This window comes from Callithrix jacchus, chromosome 10 (genome assembly GCF_049354715.1).
Source record: "Callithrix jacchus isolate 240 chromosome 10, calJac240_pri, whole genome shotgun sequence".
Lineage (NCBI taxonomy): Eukaryota > Metazoa > Chordata > Mammalia > Primates > Cebidae > Callithrix > Callithrix jacchus.
The window spans coordinates 23268311-23294762 of NC_133511.1; the positions used below are offsets into that span (position 1 = coordinate 23268311).

General features: G+C 46.2%; 1 protein-coding gene and 1 long non-coding RNA gene across 9 annotated transcripts in view; one reads left to right on the top strand and one right to left on the bottom strand.

Moving 5' to 3' along the window:
- Positions 1-25215, bottom strand: part of SCN3B (sodium voltage-gated channel beta subunit 3) — a 33589-nt gene extending 8374 nt beyond the window's left edge. For 2 of the 8 annotated variants that reach the window (XR_013523120.1, XM_009007019.5), the window contains exons 1-5: positions 24679-24903; positions 23753-23832; positions 9128-9291; positions 6156-6381; positions 1885-2023 (exon numbers count right to left, since the gene is read on the bottom strand). Coding sequence is in view for 6 of the 8 variants with exons in the window: in XM_009007019.5 (XP_009005267.1) it covers positions 1885-2023; positions 6156-6381; positions 9128-9291; positions 23753-23807 (584 nt within the window). In the remaining 2 variants the exon portion in view is untranslated. Of the gene's footprint in view, positions 1-1884; positions 2024-6155; positions 6382-9127; positions 9292-16984; positions 17106-21411; positions 23666-23752; positions 24067-24231; positions 24955-25116 lie in introns of those variants that run through there. The other 6 variants (XR_013523119.1, XM_009007018.5, XM_009007020.5 and 3 more) reach the window with 5 other exon arrangements.
- On the top strand, positions 1247-5182 carry LOC118145726 (uncharacterized). The gene is made up of 2 exons (XR_008475019.2): positions 1247-1368; positions 4704-5182. It is a non-coding gene; the product is annotated as an uncharacterized LOC118145726 (long non-coding RNA).
- Positions 25216-26452: the final 1237 nt, after the last annotated feature.

Here is a 26452-nt window from a genome sequence, read left to right on the forward strand (position 1 = left end):
TGGCCGGGGACTAATTTTTACGGAATTTCTCAGCTTAGAGGATCCTGGGTCATATGGGTGGTATACATTTAAATCTCAAACATTGTGAGAGCAGGGTTGTAGTTACTAACTCTCAAGAATCTTTCTTTTTCTACTTGGAGTTAGGCCAAGGTGGCTAAGTTTCCTTGGCTTTTCCCTAGGTTGGCGGGCTGATTATTTTCTAGTCTACCCTTTATGTGAGTCATAACCTTCTGAGGATTCTAGCTCTGCAGAGGACCATGGTTCCACTCTGTTTCTTGTGCAGGCCCAATTGCAGGTCCTTCCTATCCAAGCACTAAATCCCAAGCACCTAAGTCACCAGGAATTACTGCCTTTCTCAGCATGGCACTTCTTTCTCTCCTTATATCCAGTCAGTTTTAATCTTTTACTTCCCTGAGATCACAGGTATCATGCAAAATGATACTTTCTTTATCAAACATTTCTTTTTTTTTTTTGAGACAGAGTTTTGCTCGTTACCCAGGGTGGAGTGCAATGGCGCGATCTAGGCTCACCGCAACCTCCGCCTCCTGGGTTCAGGCAATTCTCCTGCCTCAGCCTCCTGAGTAGCTGGGATTACAGGCACGTGCCACCATGCCCGGCTAATTTTTTGTATTTTTAGTAGAGACGGGGTTTCACCATGTTGACCAGGATGGTCTTGATCTCTTGACCTCGTGATCCACCCGCCTCGGCCTCCCAAAGTGCTGGGATCTTTATCAAATATTTCTAACTGGTAAGAGTCAAGACTTTTTAGGGTTTGCCTCAGCAATGTTGCCAGCAATCTATGGGTTTTCTCTACCTTTCCTAGCCCCAGACAACCAGCCAGCATGATCTCTTAGACTCTTTGCTCTTACGGACGCCATCATTTCTCAAATGTGCTCACCCTTGAGGGATTAGAATCTCAGAGCAAATGGCTAAGGTACAGGCTGGACATTCGCAGATTAGAGTTCCCACTCTGGACATGCCATCACTGCCAGGTTCTAGAGGAAAGAACATGTTGCTTGGAGCTTCTTTGCCAGCAAAGGGCAGTGCCCAGATGGCCTGAGGAGCTCCATGGTATAAGCAGTTAAATGTGATAGAGCATGGACATGAGGACTAAAGAGACCTGGGTTCACATCCCAGCCTTTCCTCACACTATCTGTGTGCCTTGTAAGCTGATATTAAGTCTGCTTTGGCATTTATGGAATAGCAATAATAACGTTACTTTGTTGTTGTTTTTGTTTGTTTTGAGATGGAGTCTTGCTCTGTCTCCCAGGCTGGAGTGCAGTGGCATGATCTCGGCTCACTGCAACCTCTGCCTCCTGGGTTCAAGCAATTCTCCTGCCTCAGACTCCCAAGTTGCTGGGATTACAGGTGTGTGCCACCATGCCCCGCTGATTTTTGTATTTTAGTAGACACAGGGCTTCACCATGTTGGCCAAGCTGGCCTATAACTCCTGACTTCAGGCGATCCACCCACCTCGACCTCCTAAAGTGCTGGGATTACAGACGTGAGCCACCATGCCCAACCATAATAATGTGACTTTAATGGGTTGTGGTGGCAGCTTATGGTCTTTGCCTTAATGGTTAAGCGTGCTAGCCAAGCATCAGCGGGCCTGAATTCAAATATCGCTTTGTTTCTTACAATGGCCTTAAGCAAACGCTCCCAAATTCAGTGTGCTCATCTGTAAAATGGGTATAATAATGGTACCTATCTCTTAAGTAGCTATCAGGAAGAGGGCAGAGGATGAATGTAAATTGCTTAGCACCTCACCTGTGAGAGCAAGCATTCCGGAGGAGGATGAATGTAAACTGCTTAGCGCCTCACCCGTGAGAGCACGCATTCCGGAGGCGCTAGCTTTCATTATTACTTTAGCATCTCTGGACTTACGCATTTTCTTGGGCTGCCTCTTCAGCCTTTGAGACCTTTCTGTAGCAATATATCATCTCGATGAGCAGCCACAAGGTGAGGAAGACCAGAAGGATGTACATCATGATTTCGGAGACCACAGAGGTGAAGTCCTCTCCGGCTGAAAGAAAGAGAATGAGGGTCAGAATATGCAAGTCCAACAAACCCAGGGCTTTGGAGCCATATTTCTAAGTACAGCTTAAGTAAGGACTAAGTCTAAACAAACTCAAGAAGATATCAAGGGAATTCCAAATCCTGACTCTCCCATTAACTGGCTTTCTCACTGACTGTCATTGGCTGCTCAGGAGACAGGGATGAGGTAATGGGATGCTGCAAGAAGCAGCACAGCAGTGGAAGGAATCCTGGCCTCAAGGTGAGCTATCTAGAGCTGGCTCTCCATTTTGCTATTTACAGGTGTGTCAACAACCATTTTCCTTACGTAAGACTCAGTTTCTTAATCTGTAGGATGAGGATAATAACACCAGTCAGGGGTCTGTGAATATTACACTATCTAAGGTATTTCAGAACATGTTGTGAGATTAAAAGTCTACACAGGTGTTAGGAACATGCCTTATTTCAACTGCCTCTATCTTGTGCCCTGCTGGGAGTGGAGGGTGGTATTCCTGAAGAGAGAGCGTCGGAAAATTCATTCAGGGCCAACACAGACAGCCCGCATGTGATATGCACAAGTTCTCTTCAAGTCTGGGTTAGAAACGAGACCTTCCAGGTCATCCCCAAACCAAACATAAATGAGTAATGAGTATTGGAAGATTAAATGTAGCAACCACATTGTCCCCGGGGCTATACTTCTGAAACACAGGATCCTGCCATTTCCCTGCTTAAAACTCTTCAATGTTCCACAGTGCCCTTACGATAAAGCCCCAACTCTGTTCATGTGACATGCAAGGGCCTTCACAATCCAGCCTTTCCCACCTCATTTCCATTTGGTTGGCCAGAAAAAAACTTCTGCTACACACGGTGGTATGTCAGAATCTGTGGACCTTTCTTCCTCTTCCCTCTTCTTGGGTTGTGCCTCTCACCCATGCTAGCTCTGTGCTAACATCCTCTCCTCCTTTTCAGTCTCCCAGTAGTTCTAGATTCTTCTGAGGTCCTCTCCTTTGTGAAACCTTCCCCAGCTTCTCATGCAGAGATATTCACAACCTCTCCATGCACTTTTCTTTCTTTATTTTTTTAGTTGGAGTGTCGCCGTCCTCACCCAGGTTGGAGTGCAATGGCATGATCTCAGCTCACTGTAACAGCTGTCTCCTATGTTCAAGCAATTCTCCTGCCTTGGCTCCCAAGTAGCTAGATTACAGGCACCCACCATCATGCCCAGATAATTTTTTATACTTTTAGTAGAAACAGGGTTTCATCATGTTGGCCAGGCTGGTCTTGAAACTCCTGACCTCAGGTGATCCTCCCGCCTCAGCCTCCCAAAGGGCTGAGATTACAGGCATGAGCCACTGCGCCTGGCCTCCATGTACTTTTCTCATCCATCTGTTATAAGAGTTGTACTGTGATGTGCTTATCTTTCTTTTCTGTGGACCGTGTGCTTATTGAGAACATATTTCTTTCTTGATTATCTGCCTGCTGTGTAAATCTTAGAGTATTTAAAGTGCTCAATAAGTATTGATTGAATGAGTGAATATAAATATTATCTTATTTGTTTCATGATCAACAAAAAGGACCATGAAAACATAACACATAGCAGATATACTGTCATATACACTCCTTGCTAGTGGGAGGAATGTTGCAGCCACCTCTCCCCTTGCCATCTCTCAAAAGCAAGTCAGATCTATGATCTGCAGTTATCCACAGGATCTAAGTCATACCCAAGTCCTTGCTTGTTAAGAGTACAGCACAGCCTGCCGTAACTATCAGCCCAGAAAGCAGTCCAATGGCCCCAGGAAATCTAGGTTTCCCAGCTGGAGCTGGAGGTCTTACATGCAGTATGAGGCACACGAGAATGCTGTACATCTCAAGCTTCTCACGGGCTTGCTACCACCTGGGGTACTAATTGTGATTTGTTTGACTTAGAGCATGCTTTCTCTTTCAAAATGCAGTAGCTTTCTCTTTCAAAATGCAGTAGCCCACAAATGGTAATAAAGGAAGCTGTTTTCAGTGTTTTTAGTTACCTCCAGGTGAAGAGGCCTCAGATTTCTGCCTTAGCAGCGGGAGATGACAGCCTAAGCCAGAATAAACCCAACTTGAACAAAGAGAACCAGGGAGACCTTTGGGGACCACAGGAATGGAGGAGATGGCGGGGTTGGGGGCTGGTGTCATGGTGGAGCACATAGCTCTGAGCAAGATGAGGGCAGGGAGTATCTGATGTCGCAGAGGCAAAAAAAGAAAAGAAAAAAAGAAAAAGTGGCAGGGGTGGGGGTAGTGGGGGTGGGAAAAGAAGCAGTGGAAAGAAAGCCAGCCGGATGGGCAAACGATCTGGATTTTCCTCCTGCTTCCAGTACTAACTTGCTTCACATCCCTGAGCAAGCCCCTTGCTCTTGCAGCGAACTCTGGTCTCCCAGCCACAAACTGAGGAGCACCAGAGCTGCACCCTCCAATAGCTGGGGACTCATTTAAGTGGCGCATGACCTCAGCCACTCCTGCCGATCTCACACCTGCAAGGGTGTTGCAGAGGTGACTACGTTTGGAAGAAGTCAGTGTGGGTGATTCTGATGCCTGCCCTTTATCTAGAGGCCCTGGATTAAATAAACGATATCCATGCTTCCTCCAAACCCGACCATCCACGAGGCTCTGTGGCTGCGATAATAAATTTGTTTTTCCTTCTGTTTTTGCTCTAGGCTTGCTCTGGTGCCTGGCAGACGAACTAGCTCAGCCTTGCCGCACTTTCCACCAGTTATGCACAAGGGTCTCCGGAGGAAAAAGCCTGAGAGAGCTGGAGGTGGAGACTGTTGTGCACTGTGCTAGGGGCTGGCTGGCACCAACCAACAGTTCCAGATGGTGACCAGGAGAGGGCGCCAGGGAAAGGCGTGTAATAAACGGGGAATAAAGGAATTTCAGAACAGGAGAGTACCTTAGAGAGAGCTCCCCGTCCAACCCCTTCGTTTCACACCAGAGGAGCCCAGCTCAGAGCAGGGAAGAGACTCTTCAGGAGGCCTAAGCGTCCTCTGCATTTTCAAAATGGACCTACCTTCCATTTTAGTTACCTCGTCTGATCATTATGTCTCTTTCTCCTTCGTTCATTCACTCTGAGGACCGAATCTTCGCTTATTTTTATCACAATCACATGATTAAAAAACAAGTAGACCTGTGGCCTGGAGGTTGGTATTCCTGGATCCTTTTTTCTAGGAAGAACCCTGTCTAACTTGATCTTTTCTTTCATGCCCCACACTTTGGCCTGTTCCCCAGCCTGCCTCTCGGGGCAGTAATAATGCTGGCCATAGGCCGAGAAAGGCTGCAACTCCACCCTCAGGAGGCTGTATTCCACTTGCAACAGAAACACGTGAGTTAGGCTGCTGAAAGGACTTCCCACTCACCAATAAGGAACTAGCTGTAGGAGTCCCAAGATTTTAAGTAAGAATAGAGAGCTACCAACCTGTCCCCCTTCTCCTAGCAGAGAATGAATTCATGTAATAAGAGATGCCACAGAGACGGGGAAGGGGTTGCATGTATGCTTATTGTGAAGAAAGACAAAAGAAAAAAAGATTGTGAAACTTTGGTTTAGAGAGCGGTTCTCGAAGTGTGGTTCCAGCAGCAGCACTGCCTGTGTGTCAATGTGTCAGGCAAGGCAAACTCTCAGGCTCCGCCAACAGAAGCAGAAAGCCTGGGTTCCACAAAGCCCTGCAGGAGAGTTTGAGATTTGCTAAAGTTTGAGAACTCCTGGTTTAGAGGCATGGCTTTCTCACAGGCAGAAGGAGAGACGACTTCTGAGATTCCTCGGAGCCCACTGAGTCAGGGATTCAACAAAGGCCAGAGGAATTCAACAGGCCTAGCTGAATCAATAGCTTTCGGAGGCTAGCTCCTTTCTCTAAGAGACCAGGAAGAGGTCATTCTACCATCTCCAAGCCTTTCTGCTTTGAGGAAAGGCACAGAAAGATAAGCTCCTTGGGCAGTTTACAAGAAGCTAGCCACCAAAGGCAGATGGGTCAATGGTGACATTTTTAGATGTTACCATTCCACATACCTGGGTGTTTGCACTCTTTAAGGATCTCACTCATGTGGAGACCTGCTATCCTACCCTGCCCTGTCCACAGAGAGCAGGACGCTCTAGAGACCCTGTGCCTCAGTCTCACCCTCCTCGGTGACTCTTAGGGGGATCAGCCGCGTCGTCTTCACAAAAGGCCGATGCGCCTCAAACTCAAACTCCCGGGACACATTGCAGGTGTAGAGGCCAGAGTCATTCAGAGTGACGTTGAGCACAGTGATGGACACGTCCTGCAGGTCCTTGCTTCCATTCCACTGCAGACGCCCCTGAAAGGGGCTTTCCACCTCCTGGTGGCCATTCCGATACTCATAGATCTGCAGATAGAGGAGCAGAAGAAGGTAGGGCCAGGAGAGGGGATGGGGGAAAAGCCGAGTTAGGGACAGGGCAGAGAAAAGGAGCAGAATTGTGCATGGACAGGGAAGACAGGGGAGTGTGTCACCAGGAGACCCAGAATGTGGGGGTGGGATGAAGAGGCACAGAGGAGGGTAGGAAAGAGAGCAAAGACAGAGAAGAACAGGCAGAGGCAGCGGGCATCAGGGCATGTAGACACGGTGAGGACAGAGGCAGCTAGGAGTGGGCAGGAAGAAGCTTGGCAGGAAAAAAGTGGCGGAAAGAGGGAGAACAAAGGCAGGTGGGAGAAGGGTATGTGAGACCAGGAGGGGGACATTGAGAGAAAGACAGGATTTGAAAGAGATAGAAGGAGAAAACAAGACAGTAAGATGTGTTCCAGGGCCACCAGCGAGCGAACAAGATACAGACAGCAAGACAGGCAGTTTCATTAGTAATGAAGACATCTGACAGCCCTGGCTTTAAAACTGGACTCTCTGTGCTGGTACTCGTCGGGGCTGTGGGACAGTCTGGGCCAGGCCACAGGAAGAGGGCTTAGGATGCTGAAGCGTGACAGATGAGCAGAGAGCCATCGCCAGAGAGGCACACATCATGTCTTTTGCTTAGTACTGAATTTTAACTGAAATCTCATCTTTTACATTCTCAACACTTCCACCCTCTGACATAACACACCTTTTTTTCTCTCTTGCTACAGTTGTGCTGTCTATTCTAGTCTCCACTAGCTACTTAAATTCAATTACCTAGAAATTAAATAAAATGTAAAATTCAGCTTCTCAGTGGCACTGGTCACATTTCAATTATTCATAGCCACGTATGGCTGGTGACCATTGTACTGCACGGCACATAGAGGTTTCCACCGTCACAAACATCTCTATGAGACAGCATTGCTCTGGATTTCCACGGGTTTTTTGCTGTTGTTTTATTTTTCATGTTCTTCTTCTGATCCACTTTCTCCTCACTTTGGGCAGGCCTGGAAGAAATGTGGGCAGCTATAACTGGTACATGACCGGGCCTGCAGCCCCTGGGGGCCTTTGCATCTGGCCAAGACATCCAGCCTCCTACAGCTGGGGGCTAGCCTCAGCTGCAGCTTCATTGACATGTCACTGTCAAGACTGAGCTAGGCTCTGGGAAGTCTCTGCTGGTCCCAGTCTTGGCACCTGACTATAGCGAATCTACTTCAGAATGGCACATAGAAGCCAGAGTCAGAAATGAGTTCGGCTTTAGAATAGCAAGAAAGAAGAGCAAGCTAAACCCAGTTTCACCCTTCCGTTGTCTCCATTACAAATCTTTGTAGAAGAGAATCTTGCCCCGAGGAAGGCAAAGCAGTACCATAAAAAGGGCCTTGTATCTGCTGTGAGACCACCTGGCTCTAGTCTAAGCTGTCTTATTAACTTCTCTGAGCCTCAGTTCCCTCATTTCTGTGTCTATATCTTTTCTCTAGCAAATACTTAACATAGCGCTTACTATATTCCAGGAACTATTTTTAATGCATTAAAAATTATAGCTCATGAGTCCTGGTAACAGCACTATAATTTGGCTATGCTTTATATCCCCACTTTAAAAATGAGGAAACTGAGGCACAGAAAGGTTGACCAACATGTCCGAGGACACAGAGGTAGTAAGTGTGAAGTCAAGAGTCAAACCCAGGCAACCTGGCTCCAGAGTCAGTGAAGGAGTAAATAATGCTCATCTCCAAGGTAGTATTCAAAATGTATGACAACCGACCTGGTGCGGTGGCTCACGCCTGTATCCCAGCACTTTGGGAGGCTGAGCTGTGTGGCTGACCTGAGGTCAGGAGTTCAAGACCAGCCTGGCCAACATGGCAAAACCCTGTCTCTACTAAAAATACAAAAATTAGCTGGGTATGGTGGCTCATGCCTGTAGTTCCAGCTACAGAGGAAGCTGAGGTGGGAGAGTTGCTTGAACCTGGGAGGCGGAGGTTGCAGTGAGCTAGATTGTACCACTGCACACCAGCTGGGTGACAGAGGGAGACTCTGTCTCAAATGAGAAAGAGAGAAAAAAATGTGACAACCACTTTGCCACTGGCACCAACCAAGCAGAACTGACATTGGTTATGGTGCGGGAATAGAATCCAGAAGACTCCTTGCTCTGCCAGGAGTGAATCTCTTGGTTTCCAAATCACAGAGAGGTCTGGGGGTTCAGCCACTTAGGAGACTGGGCACATCAAGTATCCATGGGAGAACTGTCTAAAATAGTTTACTGGCTGATGTTGCTATACTGGGTGTCCCAGGTGAATATCACCCTTGGATCACTCTTGGTCATTCCTATTTCACTGGGATTGTGGGAGTTAAAGGAGCCAACCTTTGTTATTTCACATAATGATGCTTTGTGTTATTCCAGTTTCTTTATTAATTTAAACCATATAATAGGATTGCGCAGAAGGTTACATGAAAACAGCTGCAAAATGCCTGGTAGGGCTCATGTCACATAGTAGGCTTTAAATATAGCTTATTATCTCTTTTCTCTGCTTTCCCCGGCCTATCACCAACGGTGCTTACTGCTGGCCCAGTGCCCTTTCTTTCACAGAAGCTGGGCGAAACTAAGGCTGTCAGTTATCTGCCGAGGAGCTGTCAGTGTTCGAAAGAGAAAGAGCCAGTGTTTGCTAGCTTGGCATCCCCCAGGCTGTCAGGAGCCAGGCTCAGAACAGCAGAGGCCAGCAGAAGAAAGGCCAGAGTCAGCAGTCTAACATACAAGGAAATCTTTACCGCCCTCGGGCCTGTAGAACCATTCCACCACCGTGGTGGCCTCCACCTCCTCTCTCTTCATGCAGGAGATGCAGCGCAGCTTCATGGGGTTGCCCTGCACGGCCTCCGTCTCCGAGGGCACTTCCACACACACAGGGAAGCAGACACTGACTGCAGAGAGGACAGACAGGGAAGGAACAGCAGGTGTGTGGCGGGGGAGGGGGGCACAGGAGAGAGGCAATGGAGAGCAAGGAGGGAGGGAGGAGAGACGGAGAAGGAAGAGTCAGGAGATGAACTTGATAAAAGCCATGTGCAAGTGTCTACACCCTCACCTGGGCTCCCTGAGTGTACAGGCTCAGAACATGTACACAGTTAGAGGGAGGAGACCTAGATGATCCAGACATGGACTGAAATTCTTCCCTTTGAAGCAGTGGAGATGCACCACAGTATATTATACTTGAGCCCTGCCCTCTAAGTCTTACAGCCCAAGTGGGAGACAGGGCACGTGCCTATCTAGCGACCATCCATCCCCTTCATTCCACTACCATTCATTAAAATCCACTCTCTGCCAGGTCTGATGCTAGAATAGAAATGCAAAAATGAACAAAACACTAACCATGTCCTAAATGCATTTATAATCTAATAGGGAACACATATTCCTAACTGTGATTAAACCAGACCACAGCAAGTAACACACTCGTGATGTGTTCTGTTCCTAGAAGACAGGCAGTTACTTACTCCCAGTTGGCCTAGGGAGAAAGAAAGAGGAGGATGGTGAAACGTGAGGCTAGAAGGGTAGGCAGGACCCATGCTGGGAAGACCTCTGTGTGTCCCTTCCGGTGTGAAGTATCAAATGTTTTAAAGCCATGGAGAGATGTAGTTATGTCGTGTTGCATGAAAACTGTAGGTAATTCTGACACACGGTGGAGACTGGAGCAGCAGTGAGGAAAATGGAGAGCGGACCATCAAGCTGGAGCAATGCTCTATGCAGAGGAGTATAGTGAGGCAAGGGAAAAACTGGAGGGGGGTCAGACTGTGGGACAGCTTGCATGCCACACGGAAGTCTGGACTGAGTTTCTGCCCTCTAGAAACTTGAAATCTATTTTTTAAAAAGAGGCAAGTATATCAGCTTGGTAATTTAGAATAACTCGAGTAGAGCATGGCTGCCAGCAAAACATGTGCAAATGTGGGCGGCATTAACAGATGTACAGTGTGCAGGAGAAAGGAGGCGTAGCTCCTCGGCACTGCTTTTGGAACAAATCTGGACTATTATGATCAGTTCAGGATGTCACATTTTAAAAAAGGAAGTTGTTCAAAGAGTGCAAGCCCAGAGGTAAGGGAGATGGTGAAAGGTCTGGAGATAAAGTCTGGGGAGGAACAAATGTGAGGACTTGAGTTACCTACCTGGACAAAGAACATATCTGTCTTCAAATATTTGAAGGCTGGCAGATGGAAGAGAAATTTGATTCTGCCCAACCCCAAAAGTTATAAGAAAAAAAAGAAGTTTAATGCAATATAAAAAGAATTTTCTGATTTTGGAGCTGTTCACAAATGCAAATAACTTTATGGTAAGAGAGTGTGCACAGCATTGTTTGTATGGTAAGAGAGTGTGTGCAGCATTGTTTGTATGGTAAGAGAGTGTGCGCAGCATTGTTTGTATGGTAAGACAGTGTGCGCAGCAATGTTTGTATGGTAAGAGAGTGTGCGCAGCATTGTTTGTATGGTAAGAGAGTGTGCGCAGCATTGTTTGCATGGTAAGAGAGTGTGCGCAGCATTGTTTGCATGGTAAGAGAGTGTGTGCAGCATTGTTTCTATGGTAAGAGAGTGTGCGCAGCATTGTTTGCATGGTAAGAGAGTATGCGCAGCATTCTTTGTATGGTAAGACAGTGTGCGCAGCATTGTTTGTATGGTAAGAGAGTGTGCGCAGCAATGTTTGTATGGTAAGAGAGTGTGCGCAGCATTGTTTGTATGGTAAGAGAGTGTGCGCAGCATTGTTTGTATGGTAAGAGAGTGTGCGCAGCATTGTTTGTATGGTAAGAGAGTGTGCGCAGCATTGTTTGTATGGTAAGAGAGTGTGTGCAGCATTGTTTGTATGGTAAGAGAGTGTGCGCAGCATTGTTTGTATGGTAAGAGAGTGTGCGCAGCATTGTTTGTATGGTAAGAGAGTGTGCGCAGCATTGTTTGTATGGTAAGAGTGTGCGCAGCATTGTTTGTATGGCGAGAGTGTGTGCAGCATTGTTTGTATGGTAGAGTGTGCACAGCAATGTCTGTATGGTAAGAGAGTGTGCGCAGCATTGTTTGCATGGTAAGAGAGTGTGCGCAGCATTGTTTGTATGGTAAGAGAGTGTGCACAGCATTGTTTGTATGGTAGAGTGTGCGCAGCATTGTTTGTATGGTAGAGTGTGCACAGCAATGTTTGTATGGTAAGAGAGTGTGCTCAGCAATGTTTGTATGGTAAGAGAGTGTGCGCAGCAATGTTTGTATGGTAAGAGAGTGTGCTCAGCAATGTTTGTATGGTAAGAGAGTGTGTGCAGCATTGTTTGTATGGTAAGAGAGTGTGCGCAGCATTGTTTGTATGGTAAGAGAGTGTGCGCAGCATTGTTTGTATGGTAAGAGTGTGCGCAGCATTGTTTGTATGGCGAGAGTGTGTGCAGCATTGTTTGTATGGTAGAGTGTGCACAGCAATGTCTGTATGGTAAGAGAGTGTGCGCAGCATTGTTTGCATGGTAAGAGAGTGTGCGCAGCATTGTTTGTATGGTAAGAGAGTGTGCACAGCATTGTTTGTATGGTAGAGTGTGCGCAGCATTGTTTGTATGGTAGAGTGTGCACAGCAATGTTTGTATGGTAAGAGAGTGTGCTCAGCAATGTTTGTATGGTAAGAGAGTGTGCGCAGCAATGTTTGTATGGTAAGAGAGTGTGCTCAGCAATGTTTGTATGGTAAGAGAGTGTGCGCAGCAAGGTTTGTATGTGAAGAGTGTGTGCAGCAATGTTTGTATGGTAAGAGAGTGTGCTCAGCAATGTTTGTATGGTAAGAGAGTGTGCGCAGCAATGTTTGTATGTGAAGAGTGTGCGCAACATTGTTTGCATGTTAAGAGAGTGTGCGCAGCATTGTTTGTATGGTAAGAGAGTGTGCACAGCATTGTTTGTATGGTAGAGTGTGCACAGCATTGTTTGTATGGTAGAGTGTGCTCAGCAATGTTTGTATGGTAAGAGAGTATGTGCAGCAATGTTTGTATGGTAAGAGAGTGTGCGCAGCATTGTTTGTATGGTAGAGTGTGCGCAGCATTGTTTGTATGGTAGAGTGTGCACAGCAATGTTTGTATGGTAAGAGAGTGTGCTCAGCAATGTTTGTATGGTAAGAGAGTGTGCGCAGCAATGTTTGTATGGTAAGAGAGTGTGCTCAGCAATGTTTGTATGGTAAGAGAGTGTGCGCAGCAATGTTTGTATGTGAAGAGTGTGTGCAGCAATGTTTGTATGGTAAGAGAGTGTGCGCAGCATTGTTTGTATGGTAAGAGTGTGTGCAGCAATGTTTGTATGTGAAGAGTGTGTGCAGCAATGTTTGTATGGTAAGAGAGTGTGCGCAGTAATGTTTGTATGGTAAGAGAGTGTGCTCAGCAATGTTTGTATGGTAAGAGAGTGTGCGCAGCAATGTTTGTGTAGTAAGAGAGTGTGCTCAGCAATGTTTGTATGGTAAGAGAGTGTGTGCAGCTATGTTTGTATGGTAAGAGAGTGTGCGCAGCAATGTTTGTATGGTAAGAGAGTGTGCGCAGCAATGTTTGTATGGTAAGAGAGGGTGCGCAGCAATGTTTGTGTGGTAAGAGAGTGTGCGCAGCAATGTTTGTGTAGTAAGAGAGTGTGCGCAGTAATGTTTGTATGGTAAGAGAGTGTGTGCAGCTATGTTTGTATGGTAAGAGAGTGTGCGCAGCAATGTTTGTATGGTAAGAGAGTGTGCGCAGCATTGTTTGTATGGTAAGAGTGTGCGCAGCATTGTTTGTATGGTAAGAGTGTGCGCAGCATTGTTTGTATGGCGAGTGTGTGCAGCATTGTTTGTATGGTAGAGTGTGTGCAGCAATGTTTGTATGGTAAGAGAGTGTGCTCAGCATTGTTTGTATGGTAAGACAGTGTGCGCAGCAATGTTTGTATGGTAGAGTGTGCGCAGCATTGTTTGTATGGTAGAGTGTGCACAGCATTGTTTGTATGGTAAGAGAGTGTGCGCAGCATTGTTTGTATGGTAGAGTGTGCGCAGCATTGTTTGTATGGTAAGAGAGTGTGCGCAGCAATGTTTGTATGGTAAGAGAGTGTGTGCAGCAATGTTTGTATGGTAAGAGAGTGTGCTCAGCAATGTTTGTATGGTAAGAGAGTGTGTGCAGCAATGTTTGTATGGTAGAGTGTGCGCAGCAATGTTTGTATGGTAAGAGAGTGTGCGCAGCAATGTTTGTATGGTAAGAGAGTGTGCGCAGCATTGTTTGTATGGTAAGAGAGTGTGCGCAGCAATGTTTGTATGGTAAGAGAGTGTGCGCAGCATTGTTTGTATGGTAAGAGAGTGTGCGCAGCAATGTTTGTATGGTAAGAGAGTGTGCGCAGCATTGTTTGTATGGTAAGAGAGTGTGTGCAGCAATGTTTGTATGGTAGAGTGTGTGCAGCAATGTTTGTATGGTAAGAGAGTGTGCACAGCATTGTTTGTATGGTAAGAGAGTGTGTGCAGCAATGTTTGTATGGTAAGAGAGTGTGCGCAGCATTGTTTGTATGGTAAGAGAGTGTGCGCAGCAATGTTTGTATGGTAAGAGAGTGTGCGCAGCATTGTTTGTATGGTAAGAGAGTGTGCGCAGCAATGTTTGTATGGTAAGAGAGTGTGCGCAGCATTGTTTGTATGGTAAGAGAGTGTGCGCAGCATTGTTTGTATGGTAAGAGAGGGTGCACAGCATTGTTTGTATGGTAAGAGAGTGTGCGCAGCAATGTTTGTATGGTAAGAGAGTGTGCGCAGCAATGTTTGTATGGTAAGAGAGTGTGCGCAGCAATGTTTGTATGGTAAGAGAGTGTGCGCAGCATTGTTTGTATGGTAAGAGAGTGTGCGCAGCATTGTTTGTATGGTAAGAGAGTGTGTGCAGCAATGTTTGTATGGTAGAGTGTGTGCAGCAATGTTTGTATGGTAGAGTGTGTGCAGCAATGTTTGTATGGTAGAGTGTGTGCAGCAATGTTTGTATGGTAAGAGAGTGTGCACAGCATTGTTTGTATGGTAAGAGAGTGTGCACAGCATTGTTTGTATGGTAAGAGAGTGTGCACAGCATTGTTTGTATGGTAAGAGAGTGTGCACAGCATTGTTTGTATGGTAAGAGAGTGTGTGCAGCAATGTTTGTATGGTAGAGTGTGTGCAGCAATGTTTGTATGGTAGAGTGTGTGCAGCAATGTTTGTATGGTAAGAGAGTGTGCACAGCATTGTTTGTATGGTAAGAGAGTGTGCGCAGCAATGTTTGTATGGTAAGAGAGTGTGCGCAGCAATGTTTGTATGGTAAGAGAGTGTGCGCAGCAATGTTTGTATGGTAAGAGAGTGTGCGCAGCATTGTTTGTATGGTAAGAGAGTGTGCGCAGCATTGTTTGTATGGTAAGAGAGTGTGCGCAGCATTGTTTGTATGGTAAGAGAGTGTGTGCAGCAATGTTTGTATGGTAGAGTGTGTGCAGCAATGTTTGTATGGTAGAGTGTGTGCAGCAATGTTTGTATGGTAAGAGAGTGTGCACAGCATTGTTTGTATGGTAAGAGAATGTGCACAGCATTGTTTGTATGGTAAGAGAGTGTGCACAGCATTGTTTGTATGGTAAGAGAGTGTGTGCAGCAATGTTTGTATGGTAGAGTGTGTGCAGCAATGTTTGTATGGTAGAGTGTGTGCAGCAATGTTTGTATGGTAAGAGAGTGTGCACAGCATTGTTTGTATGGTAAGAGAGTGTGCACAGCATTGTTTGTATGGTAAGAGAGTGTGCACAGCATTGTTTGTATGGTAAGAGAGTGTGTGCAGCAATGTTTGTATGGTAGAGTGTGTGCAGCAATGTTTGTATGGTAGAGTGTGTGCAGCAATGTTTGTATGGTAAGAGAGTGTGCACAGCATTGTTTGTATGGTAAGAGAGTGTGTGCAGCAATGTTTGTATGGTAAGAGAGTGTGCACAGCATTGTTTGTATGGTAAGAGAGTGTGCACAGCATTGTTTGTATGGTAAGAGAGTGTGCACAGCATTGTTTGTATGGTAAGAGAGTGTGTGCAGCAATGTTTGTATGGTAGAGTGTGTGCAGCAATGTTTGTATGGTAGAGTGTGTGCAGCAATGTTTGTATGGTAAGAGAGTGTGCACAGCATTGTTTGTATGGTAAGAGAGTGTGCGCAGCAATGTTTGTATGGTAAGAGAGTGTGCACAGCATTGTTTGTATGGTAAGAGAGTGTGCACAGCATTGTTTGTATGGTAAGAGAGGGTGCACAGCATTGTTTGTATGGTAAGAGTGTGTGCACAGCATTGTTTGTATGGTAAGAGAGTGTGCGCAGCATTGTATGGTAAGAGTGTGCGCAGTAATGTTTGTATGGTAAGAGTGTGCGCAGCATTGTTTGTATGGTAAGAGAGTGTGTGCAGCAATGTTTGTATGTGAAGAGTGTGTGCAGCAATGTTTGTATGGTAAGAGAGTGTGCGCAGCATTGTTTGTATGGTAAGAGTGTGCGCAGCAATGTTTGTATGGTAAGAGAGTTTGCGCAGCATTGTTTGTATGGTAAGAGTGTGCGCAGCATTGTTTGTATGGTAAGAGAGTGTGTGCAGCAATGTTTGTATGTGAAGAGTGTGTGCAGCAATGTTTGTATGGTAAGAGAGTGTGCTCAGCAATGTTTGTATGGTAAGAGAGTGTGCGCAGCATTGTTTGTATGGTAAGAGTGTGCGCAGCATTGTTTGTATGGTAAGAGAGGGTGCGCAGCATTGTTTGTATGGTAAGAGAGTGTGTGCAGCATTGTTTGTATGGTAAGAGAGTGTGCGCAGCATTGTTTGTATGGTAAGAGAGTGTGCGCAGCATTGTATGGTAAGAGTGTGCGCAGCAATGTTTGTATGGTAAGAGTGTGCACAGCATTGTTTGTATGGCGAGAGTGTGTGCAGCATTGTTTCTACGGTAAGAGTGTGTGCGCAGCATTGTTTGTATGGTAAGAGTGTGCGCAGCATTGTTTGTATGGCGAGAGTGTGTGCAGCATTGTTTGTATGGTAAGAGTGTGTGCGCAGCATTGTTTGGCACTTTGGGAGGTTAAGATGGGAGGATTGCTTGATGTTAGGGATCCAAGATCAGCCTGGGCAACATAGTGAGACCCCTAACTACAAAAATAAAATAAAATAAAGATAAGCCAAACACGGTAGCATACAACTGTAGTCCCAGCTACTCAGCAGGCTGAGGTGGGAGGATTGCTTGAGCCCAGGTGTTTGAGGCTGCACTCCTGACTGGCTGACAGAGTAAGACCATATCTCTCTTTTTTTTTTTTTTTTTTTGAGACGGAGTTTCGCTCTTGTTACCCAGGCTGGAGTGCAATGGCACGATCTCGGCTCACCGCAACCTCCGCTTCCTGGGTTCAGGCAATTCTCCTGCCTCCGCCTCCTGAGTAGCTGGGATTACAGGCACACACCACCATGCCCAGCTAATTTTTTGTATTTTTAGTAGAGACGGGGTTTCACCATGTTGAACAGGATGGTCTCAATTTTTTGACCTCGTGATCCACCCTCCTCGGCCTCCCAAAGTGCTGGGATTACAGGCTTGAGCCACCGCGCCCGGCGGACCCTATCTCTTAAAAAAAGTAAGATAGCCACCATGGATTCTTACATTAGGACTTTGAAGATCCATCCCTTCTGATGCAACTTTTCCATGAATCAATAATAAAAATAGAACCCCCAGAAATAAAGAAATAATACCCACTGATATTTAGAAACTAGTCCACTGTTGATGGTTAGCCTGTTCATCTACTGATAGAGAGTTCTTTCCTAAAAGCAGAGGAAAGCTTTATTTAGAGCTTAACGTCACATAAATTAATTTTGAGTTAAAAACCTAATACTGTGTTGAATTGACTTAGAAGGCTGTGTATTTCATTCCAAAACACAGAGTTTAAAAACCAGTGGCAGTATAATTAAAGTTTAAAAAATCAAGGTAAAATACATTTCATTGGTATTTCAAGTCTCCAGCAAGCTTGGTGAGTCTTATCCGGCAGTCTTCAAGAGGGCCTGGTGCTTCTGCAGATGGTGAGCCTCTTTAATGCAGAGACGGCCCACATCTAGGGAGAACTGATCAGAAACATCATCAGCATGTGATGAGTTTGAAGTATTGATTATAGATCTGATTAAACAGAAAGGAAATGTGGTTTGTGCAAAAGCTTGTGAGTGGGCAGAGGGGTAGAGGGTCTACAGCAGGAACTCTGTGTAGCATGGAGCCTTGAAGCACATTCATATATATATTTTTCTCTTCTTTTTTTTTTTTGCATTTTAGGTCTTGGGGTACATGTGAAGAACATGCAAGATAGTTGCATAGGTACACATGCGGCAGTGTGATTTGCTGTCTTCCTCCCCTTCACCTATATCTGGCATTTCTCCCCCTGCTATCTCTCCCCAACTCCCCACCCCATGCTGTCCCTCCCCTATTCCCCCCAACAGACCCCAGTGTGTAGTGAAGCACATTCATATTTAATGAGAGCTAGTAAACATACATTCATTCATTTCATGTCGACAAACTCTGAAGTGGACTAGGAAGTCTCAAGGAATGCACAATTATAAGTATAGAGGCAGGGTGAAGGTAGCATTTGGCAACTGAAGAGCTGGGTTTGAGGTACTATGTAATCTCTCTGAGATTCAGTTTATTCATCAACATAATGCTGACAATTACGTCTCTCTAGTAGATTTATCATGAGAATTCTATAAATTAATTTACATGAACATTCTTTGTACAAATGTTATATTCGTATTATTCTATCCTTCGTTTATTTCACAAACATACTGAGTACCTACTGAGTGCCAGGCATTATTCTATGAAGAATACACAAAAGAACAAAATAGAAGAATCCCTGTTCTATGGAGCCTACATTCCAGTGGAGGGAGAGGAAAACAGCAACATTAAATTGTAAAAATTGTAACAAAAAATTGTGAGAAAAAATAAAACAGAGTGCAGGAGAGAGCATGTGCACAGGGTCACTAGAGGATGGCCTTTCTGAGAAGGTATCATTGAGCAGGCACTGAAGAAAAGAAATGAGGACACAAGCTATACACATATCCGTGTGAAGGTCCGTGTGAAGGAAATTGCAACTGAAGGGCTCAAGGGGCCCAAAGGAGTGTGTTATGTTCAGCAGACAGTAGTAGGAGAGATGGGCAGGGTCAGATCACAGAAGATCTTCTTGGCCATGTTAGAACCTTGGTATTTGCTTAGAGTAATGTGGGAGAAGCAGAAGGTTCTGAGAGGAAGAACCTTCCTCTGATTTGTACAAGATCACATGTTTGGATGCTGTGTTGGAAATAAACTGAAGAGGTGAAAGGGACAAGGGTGGAATCAAAACATTTAAGACGCCTGGAAGGCCGGGTGCGGTGGCTCACGCCTGTAATCCCAGCACTTTGGGAGGCCGAGGCGGGTGGATCATGACGTCAAGAGATCGAGACCATCCTGGTCAACATGGTGAAACCCTGTCTCTACTAAAAATACAAAAATTAGCTGGGCACGGTGGTGCATGCCTGTAATCCCAACTACTCAGGAGGCTGAGGCAGGAGAATTGCCTGAACGCAGGAGACGGAGGTTGCAGTGAGCCAAGATCGCACCATTGCATTCCAGCCTGGGTAACAAGAGCAAAACTCCGTCTCATAAAAAAGAGGCCTGGGACAGGGATTAGATTGGAAGATGATTTTGTGAGTGAAGATGACAGGAGAGCTGGTGGAGTTTGAAAGAAAATGATTTGCTGGATTAACATCTTTGAACAGGTGAGAGGTGATGTGCTCTAGTGGGATGGCAGCAAGTGGGGTAGCCCCTCTCTTTTCCAGGTTGTCCCTGAGGTGACAATAATTCAAGGTATCATCATAGAGCAAGTGCCACTGCTTCCCTTCTGGTCAAAATCCAGCTCCAGGGCATGAGAACTCTGCTCATACGATTTGGAGAGTATGTTGGAAAATGTCCACAAAGTCCCCCTACCTCTGTTTGCTTACCTTTTGCAGTATGACTTGCTGCACCTTGCTTCAACTCCATCCTTTAAGTCTTCAGCACACCACTGCCTTTCTTCCTCCCTCCCTCCTTCTCCTTCCTTCCTTCCTTCCTTCCTTCCTTCCTTCCTTCCTTCCTTCCTTCCTTCCTTCCTTCCTTCTCTCTCTCTCTTTCTTTCTTTTTTCCTTCTTTTTTTTTTTTTTTTTTTTTTTGAGACGAAGTTTTGCTCTTGTTACCCAGGCTGGAGTGCAATGGCGCGATCTCAGCTCACTGCAACCTCCAACCTCCTGGGTTTAGGCAGTTCTCCTGCCTCAGCCTCCTGAGTAGTTGGGATTACAGGCACGCGCCACCATGACCAGCTAATTTTTTTTTTTTCTATTTTTTTAGTAGAGACGGGGTTTCACCATGTTGACCAGGATGGTCTCGACCTCTTGACCTCGTAATCCACCCGCCTTGGCCTCCCAAAGTGCTGGGATTACAGGTGTGAGCCACCGCACCCAACAGAGTTCTGCTATTGTCCCCCAGGCTGCAGTGCAATGGCACAATCTCGGCCTACTGCAACCTCTACCTCCTGGATTCAAGTGATTCTCCTGTCTCAGCCTCCCGAGTAGCTGGGATTATAGGCACCCACCATCATGCCCAACTAATTTTTGTATTTTTAATAGAGATGGGGTTTCACCATGTTGGCCAGGCTAGTCTCCAACTCCTGACCTCAGGTTATCCACCCGCCTTGGACTCCCAAAGTGCTGGGATTACAGGCATGAGCCCCTGTGCCCAGTCCACCACTGCCTTTCTTTTTATGAAACTCTCCAGGTATCCAAAGAAGGCTGTAAATATGGCAGGAGCTCAATCCACACTGGTGACTAAAAGTAACAAACTTTTGGAATAATGTTGACCAAATCATTTGACCTTTGTTCTTCTCTTCAATTTTCATAATAATAACGAAGAAACTTATTAGATGGAAAAACATGGTGTATTAATAATGATAATATTTCATTAAGGAGAAGCATCCATCATGAGGTGGATAATAAAGTATTATGAACTCCTCTGATACCCTCAAAGCTTTCTCTTCCTTGGACATTGCCAAATTTTTCCTCCCGAGATTGCTCTAGAATGCTTTCCTTTGCACTGAGATAATGAAAAATGTGATTAGAATATAAACAAATTTCAAAAATAGGTAATAAAGGAAGTTCTTTTTAGATGCTGACACACTGACGTGACTTGGTCTGTCAATTTAGCTGGTCACTTAGGGCCTTGAATAGGATGCACGAAGGAGCACTAGGCAAAGAGAAAAAAACACTTCCTAACACATGGGGCAACCAGAAGGGCAGGTCTGGAGAGGAAGAACAGAGAAGGCACTAGGAACTAGCGGGTGAGGTCCTAGGACAGGTTATGGCATGGGAAAGAGAGGGGACGGCAGCTCAGAAGGGAAATGGGAGGACAGGCACCAACCTGGCAATTGTGCATAATAGCACATGTGTCCATGAGAGGTGCTAGAAGGAGCATTGGAAGACTGAAATCAGAAAACAAGGTTCTCTAGCAAGTCCTTTTCTTTCCCTGAGCTCGTTTTCTCATCTCTAAACTGGAAATAACACTCTTTCCCCTGACTACTTCAGGGATAAATATGAGGACCAAAAGAAGCAAGCACTCAAAATTACTTTGTAAACTGTGATGCACAGGCAACTATAAGTTTTTGTTTGTTTGTTTTTTATAAAGGCTGGGCATGGTAACTCATGCCTGTAACTCTAGCATTATGGGAGGCTGAAGCGGGAGGATCACTTGAGCCCAGGAGTTAGAGACCAGCCTGGGCAATGTGATGAGATGCCTTCCCTATTAATTTTTTAAAGTCTTTTTTAAAAAAAAATTATTACATGCTTTAATAAAGGAAAGAAGAAAACTTTTTTTTTTTTTTTTTTTTGAGACAGAGTCTCACTTTTTCACCAGGCTGGAGTACAGTGGCACTATCTTGGCTCACTGTAACCTCCACCTCCTGGGTTCTTGCGATTTTTCTGCCTCGGCCTCCCAAGTAGCTGGGACTACAGGCGCCTTGAAGATTAAGGCTAAAATTTTCTCAGGGAAGGCTAAGGCTGGGGTCATGAGGACTATACGCCCAGCTAATTTTTGTATTTTTAGTGGAGATGGGGTTTCACCATCTTGGCCAGCATGGTCTTGATCTCTTGACCTTGTGATCCACCCGCCTTGGCCTCCCAAAGTGCTGGGATTACAGGTGTGAGCCACCAGGCCCGACCAGAAAACTTTTTTCATGCATGCAGAAAGTAAATGGAAAAACTCTTTCCCTTCATATTGCAGATCATATTAAAAAGTCAACTTGGGAAGGGGGAACACATCTAACTCAGCATTGTCCAGTATTGAAATTACATGCAAATGAAATGAAACTGTACCTGTGAAGGGAGGCTCTTTTTCTTACATTTAACAAGCAGGCATCTTGAGCCACTTCCCTTTCCCTTTCACAGCTTTTCAGTCTAGTTGTAAAAAAACTGAGAATGGGCAAAGATGGGCATTCTGTGTACATTTCTTCCAAAGTTTTTTTGGGGTCAGGGAGAGAATGGGCACTCTGTCAATTCTAGCAATATTCTTCAAAGATTTCTCTACCATTCATCTGTAGAGCTGAAAAGGATGTTCAATACCACTTGTGCCAACTTCCAAACATTACCCGCAAAGAACCAAAGAGCACTCTAAGTGTTACATAGTAAGCTAGTGGCAAAGCTGAGACTCCAATGCAGGCTGCATGAGTTCTAGTCAAAAGCTTCTTGGAGATAGCATGTTCTCTCCCTCCCCTGGAATTTAGACAGGGATCTCAAAAACTTAGATTAGAGTATAGGAAGAAAGTCTCTGCAGAGTTTCACCCCAGTCCTTGTCTACAACTTCAGCTTTACCCACACTCTTTTTATCCAGCCAGACTAACATCTTCTAGGCCTCATGACCCCAGCCTTAGCCTTCCCTGAGAAAATTTTAGCCTTAATCTTCAAGGCAGGTGAGATCATTGGCAACCTATTATGTCTGCTCCACCTCCAGGTCTGGCCTACTCTACTGGGGATGGCTGGTGATGAGTCTGCCCTTGGGACTGACATTACCTCCCTCCTCAACCTTCCTAGCCTGTCTCATCAGGCATTTTGACAGGAAGCTTGGCTCTGCCTCTGGTCACATGCAAAATCCAGATAATGCTGGCAGCTAGAGTTAGTGCTGGAGGCTTGAAAAAGTAATATTAAAGCAAAGAGGTAGTTCCCATCAGCATGTCTGCCACTGTACAGGCAGGATGAGTTTCATGCCAACCATGGGAACATAAACCCACATGCCTCATTTCAAGGAGGCAGGTGGGTACAATTGTGTCCATTTACCCTATATATTGATTTTAGCATGGAGGAAGGTAACTAAGATCATGTAAAACAACCTATCTGCTGAAGAGCATTATATTTTATCTGAGGGTCTAATCAGAGACCAAGGCAGAGATGCCCAGAACTACCACCTTGCCATACACACTACTACATTCTCACCCATGCATTCAGATGTCTATGCTAATGTGTTCAGACACATGCTAGTGCACACATCCAGACACTAAGATATATTTACACACAGTAAAACATTGTCTCAATCACATAATCATACATTGTCACATAGACTCTTAACTCCCTTTACACACGTTAAGGCACTTCAAGACCATCTCTGACACTCTCCTCAGCCTTTACTGTTCCAAGTGTAAATTTCCTTATTTGTAGGAGGAAGGTCAATTCAGTCTTTCACAGCTGACAAGCAAGAATCTATTCATCTTTGAAGGCAAAAACCCAGTTCTCCCCAAACACCAAAGCATCATAGTTCCACATGTTCATACAAACAAACATACACACACACAAAAGAAGAAAGATGCAGTTCACAGTTGCCTATTTATTTAATACATAGCAGTAAATGGCTGAAGCCTGTTTTCTTCCCATTCCTTGTTAAAATTAAGCAGATGATGAGCAACTAAAGTATTTTCACTCTCAAAATTCATGCATCCAGCTTTCATGTTTGTTTTTTAAAATACAGAAATGAATTTTAAGACCCAGTAAGCTTTCCAGGAGTATGGACTCCTTGATGGGAAATGAAATATAACCGCATAGGAGGTTTTTGATGGTGAACGTGACTGCATTTCCTTTCAGCAAAGGGAAAGCAAAAAAAAAAAAAAAAAAAAAAATACTTTGGAATCATCAGGAAACTGGAGGAAGGGCGGAAAACCACCAAAGGAGGTTGGAGAATAGCGGGGCAGGGCGGTGGGGAGGCTCCTTTCCCATCTCAAAATCCCAGCTCTCATGGAACCCCTGCGATCTCCATGTCTGGCAGGCATGCACAGAGGGAAGCCAACCAGAGCTCTTTTCTGTCGCCAAGAACATCCATGTATTATTATTACTGTTAGCATTATTATTGTTACCTGCATCCAGCATGGCGGGGTGCTGGTACTTACCCCAGTAGATGAGCACGAGAGAAGCCAGGGGAAACAATCTGTTGAAGGCAGGCATCTTCTGGGGCTGGCGGCTTCCGAGGCTACACAGAGAGATTCCTTCGGTCAAGGACTGCGCCCTCTCAGATTCTTTCGAGGAAACCCTTTGGGAGGAACTGCCCCCAGGGGGCGACTTTCTGACCGAAGGAAGGGCCAAGCACCGGTGCCTGGGGAGGCCCTGGGGGCTTTTGGAGCCGGGCGGCGGATCTGGGCCCGAAGTCACCCCAGCGGACCTCCCCAGTTCGAGGGAGCTGATCAGCCGCTCCGCGCCTGCTCTCGCCGGCGCTCAGCACCACGGACAGTCGCCTCCCCGCCCACCCCGGAACTCCCGCTTCCACTGGCGCCCCAGCCTCGCTCCTTTGCGCGCAGGGCAAGCTCAGCTCGGAAGGGAGTCGCACTGCTGGCCTAGCAGCCGGGCTGTCGAAGGGGCCAGGTCGATTCACCTCTCGCCTCCCCAGGATCGGCTGCGCTCTGACTGGGACCCTCAGAGCCCCGCGGCTCCGGCTTCGTCCGCCCTGACCGCCTCTCCAGCTGGGCGTGTCCCCAGGCCCTAAGCCTCAGGGACCGCCCGTCTGGGCTACAGAATGCGTTCCACGTCGGTCCCGTCCACGCCCGCCCTCGGCTCCCCTGGGAGGTGCAGCTGGGCCGAGAAGGAGGCGGCAGCTCGCGTTCTCCAGGCGATCTCAGAGGTGGGGGTGGGTGGGTGGAGAGAGGGAGCCACTTCTCCGGAGCTAGCCGCCGGATGGTGCGGGGCCCCGGCCCTGGGCGGCGGGTGATCAGCAACCCCTCTCTAGGCCCCCAGGCCGTGTGTACTGTCAGCCCTGACGTGCGCAGGCGGCTCTCCGCCCCCACCACCGCCTCGGACCCTCCCCCTAGTGCACACTCCCCACCTCCTGACAGGCGTGCCCCTCCTAGGGCCCAGCGCCGTGCGGAGCGGGGGCGGAGCCGGGAGCGGCGCAGACACCTCCAGCCGGGAGATCTCGGCTCGCGCGCTCGCCGGTCCCTCCAGGTCTTCCTCTCGCGCCTCCGCACCTCTCCCGGGCTCTGGCGCACTGCCGCCCTCGGCTCACGCCCTCCAGGCAAACCCACTCCGCTCCCGCAAGAACATGCCGGGCGCAGCTCCGGGAAGGGGAGGGCCAGAGCTCTTTCAGGCAATGATGTCATCTGCCAGGCGCGCTGTTCGCGGTTCCTGGCTTCGCCTCACCGACCCCATCCCTTCCAGTTCTCACTGTCTATCCTTTGTCTAATCTTGATTAATTGGTTCCGGACACAACAAACTCAGCAAGATAATCCCTGTTTAGGACAAATAGGGTAGGGATGAGGCGCACCTGTTCCTGTGTTCACCTCATTGAATCCAAACGTCGGCTCAAGGGAAGGGAGGCCGAAAAGGAGGCCTCTTCCCATCCCCAGGTTCTTTGCAGTTCTCCCTTTACCTCTAATTACTTCTTTTTAATAAAACAGCTAGACTGTGTTTGGCCTCTTCCAACTATTAACCACTCCCTAATCCTAGCAGCTGTTTGAGTGTCCCCGCCCATCTCTGGAAGGGAAACAACCTTTCCATTCAACTATAAACTCAAATTGACATAATAGATTAGGAATGCCTGGAACTGAAGTAAAAGAAAGGGTAATCCAAGAGCCTCTCCTTCAGCCTCCTTTTTGTCCTCTCCTGCTCTCTTTCCAAAAGGGAAAGCTTAACGCTGATATTCCAAAATGGAAGAGCAGAGCAACAGCTGACGGTGAATGAACCAGAAGCAGGAAATGCTCCCTCCTGACATCTCACAGAGCAACAGAATGTCTCCAATTGGATATTCCTGGGCAGGGAGCCACCAGGCCATAAACTCTGTGCTGTTTGGAGGACTAATCCTTAAAGCATACATACTGTGTTAAACTTGGACGGGAAGTTAAAGTTGACCTAATTCAACCTGTTTTCCAATTTGTGACTTCCCCCAGCAACATTTCAGATGAATGGACTTGATCTTTTTTAGTGATGAGAGCTTTCTACTTCACAAGTTCACCTTTCCTAATGCTTAAGGAAGTTCTTTATATTCAGTGGAATTGCGTACACTCCTCCTCCCTCTCCAAACTCCATTAAGTGGCCCTAATGCTGTTTTCTCTTTAAAAGAGCTATTCTTCCCCACGTCCACCCTAAGATATTTTTGTTTGGGGCTACTCTTCCTTAGTTTCTTCCAATGTATTTCCTAGCAGTTTCCAATCCTTTACCACCCTGCTGCTTTTTCAGGAGGATTTTTAGATTCTCAGCATGATTCTCCAAGTGACATCCAGAACAGGAACTGATGGTCCCTGTGTGGTCTGACCAGCATAAATCAGTGAAATTATGGCTATGTTTGCTTTGAAGGAGATAGCTATTCAAATACATTTACAGCCACATCTTAGTCATAATCAGCTTATGTTCAATTAAAATCCCTGAGAATTTTTCACTTGACTTGTTGCAGAGTCTTTTTGTCTTGTACAGGAAATTTTGGAAATTTTATTATGAAACTTTCCACTTATTGCTGTTAAAATTTATTAGTTTCAACCAGTTATCACATTCTATTAATACATTTATTGGATACAGATTCAATTATCCAATATATCTCTCTTCTTTAGCCTTGTTTCATCTCTAGGCTTGACAATCACGTGGTCCAAGCATGGATTAAAAAAGAA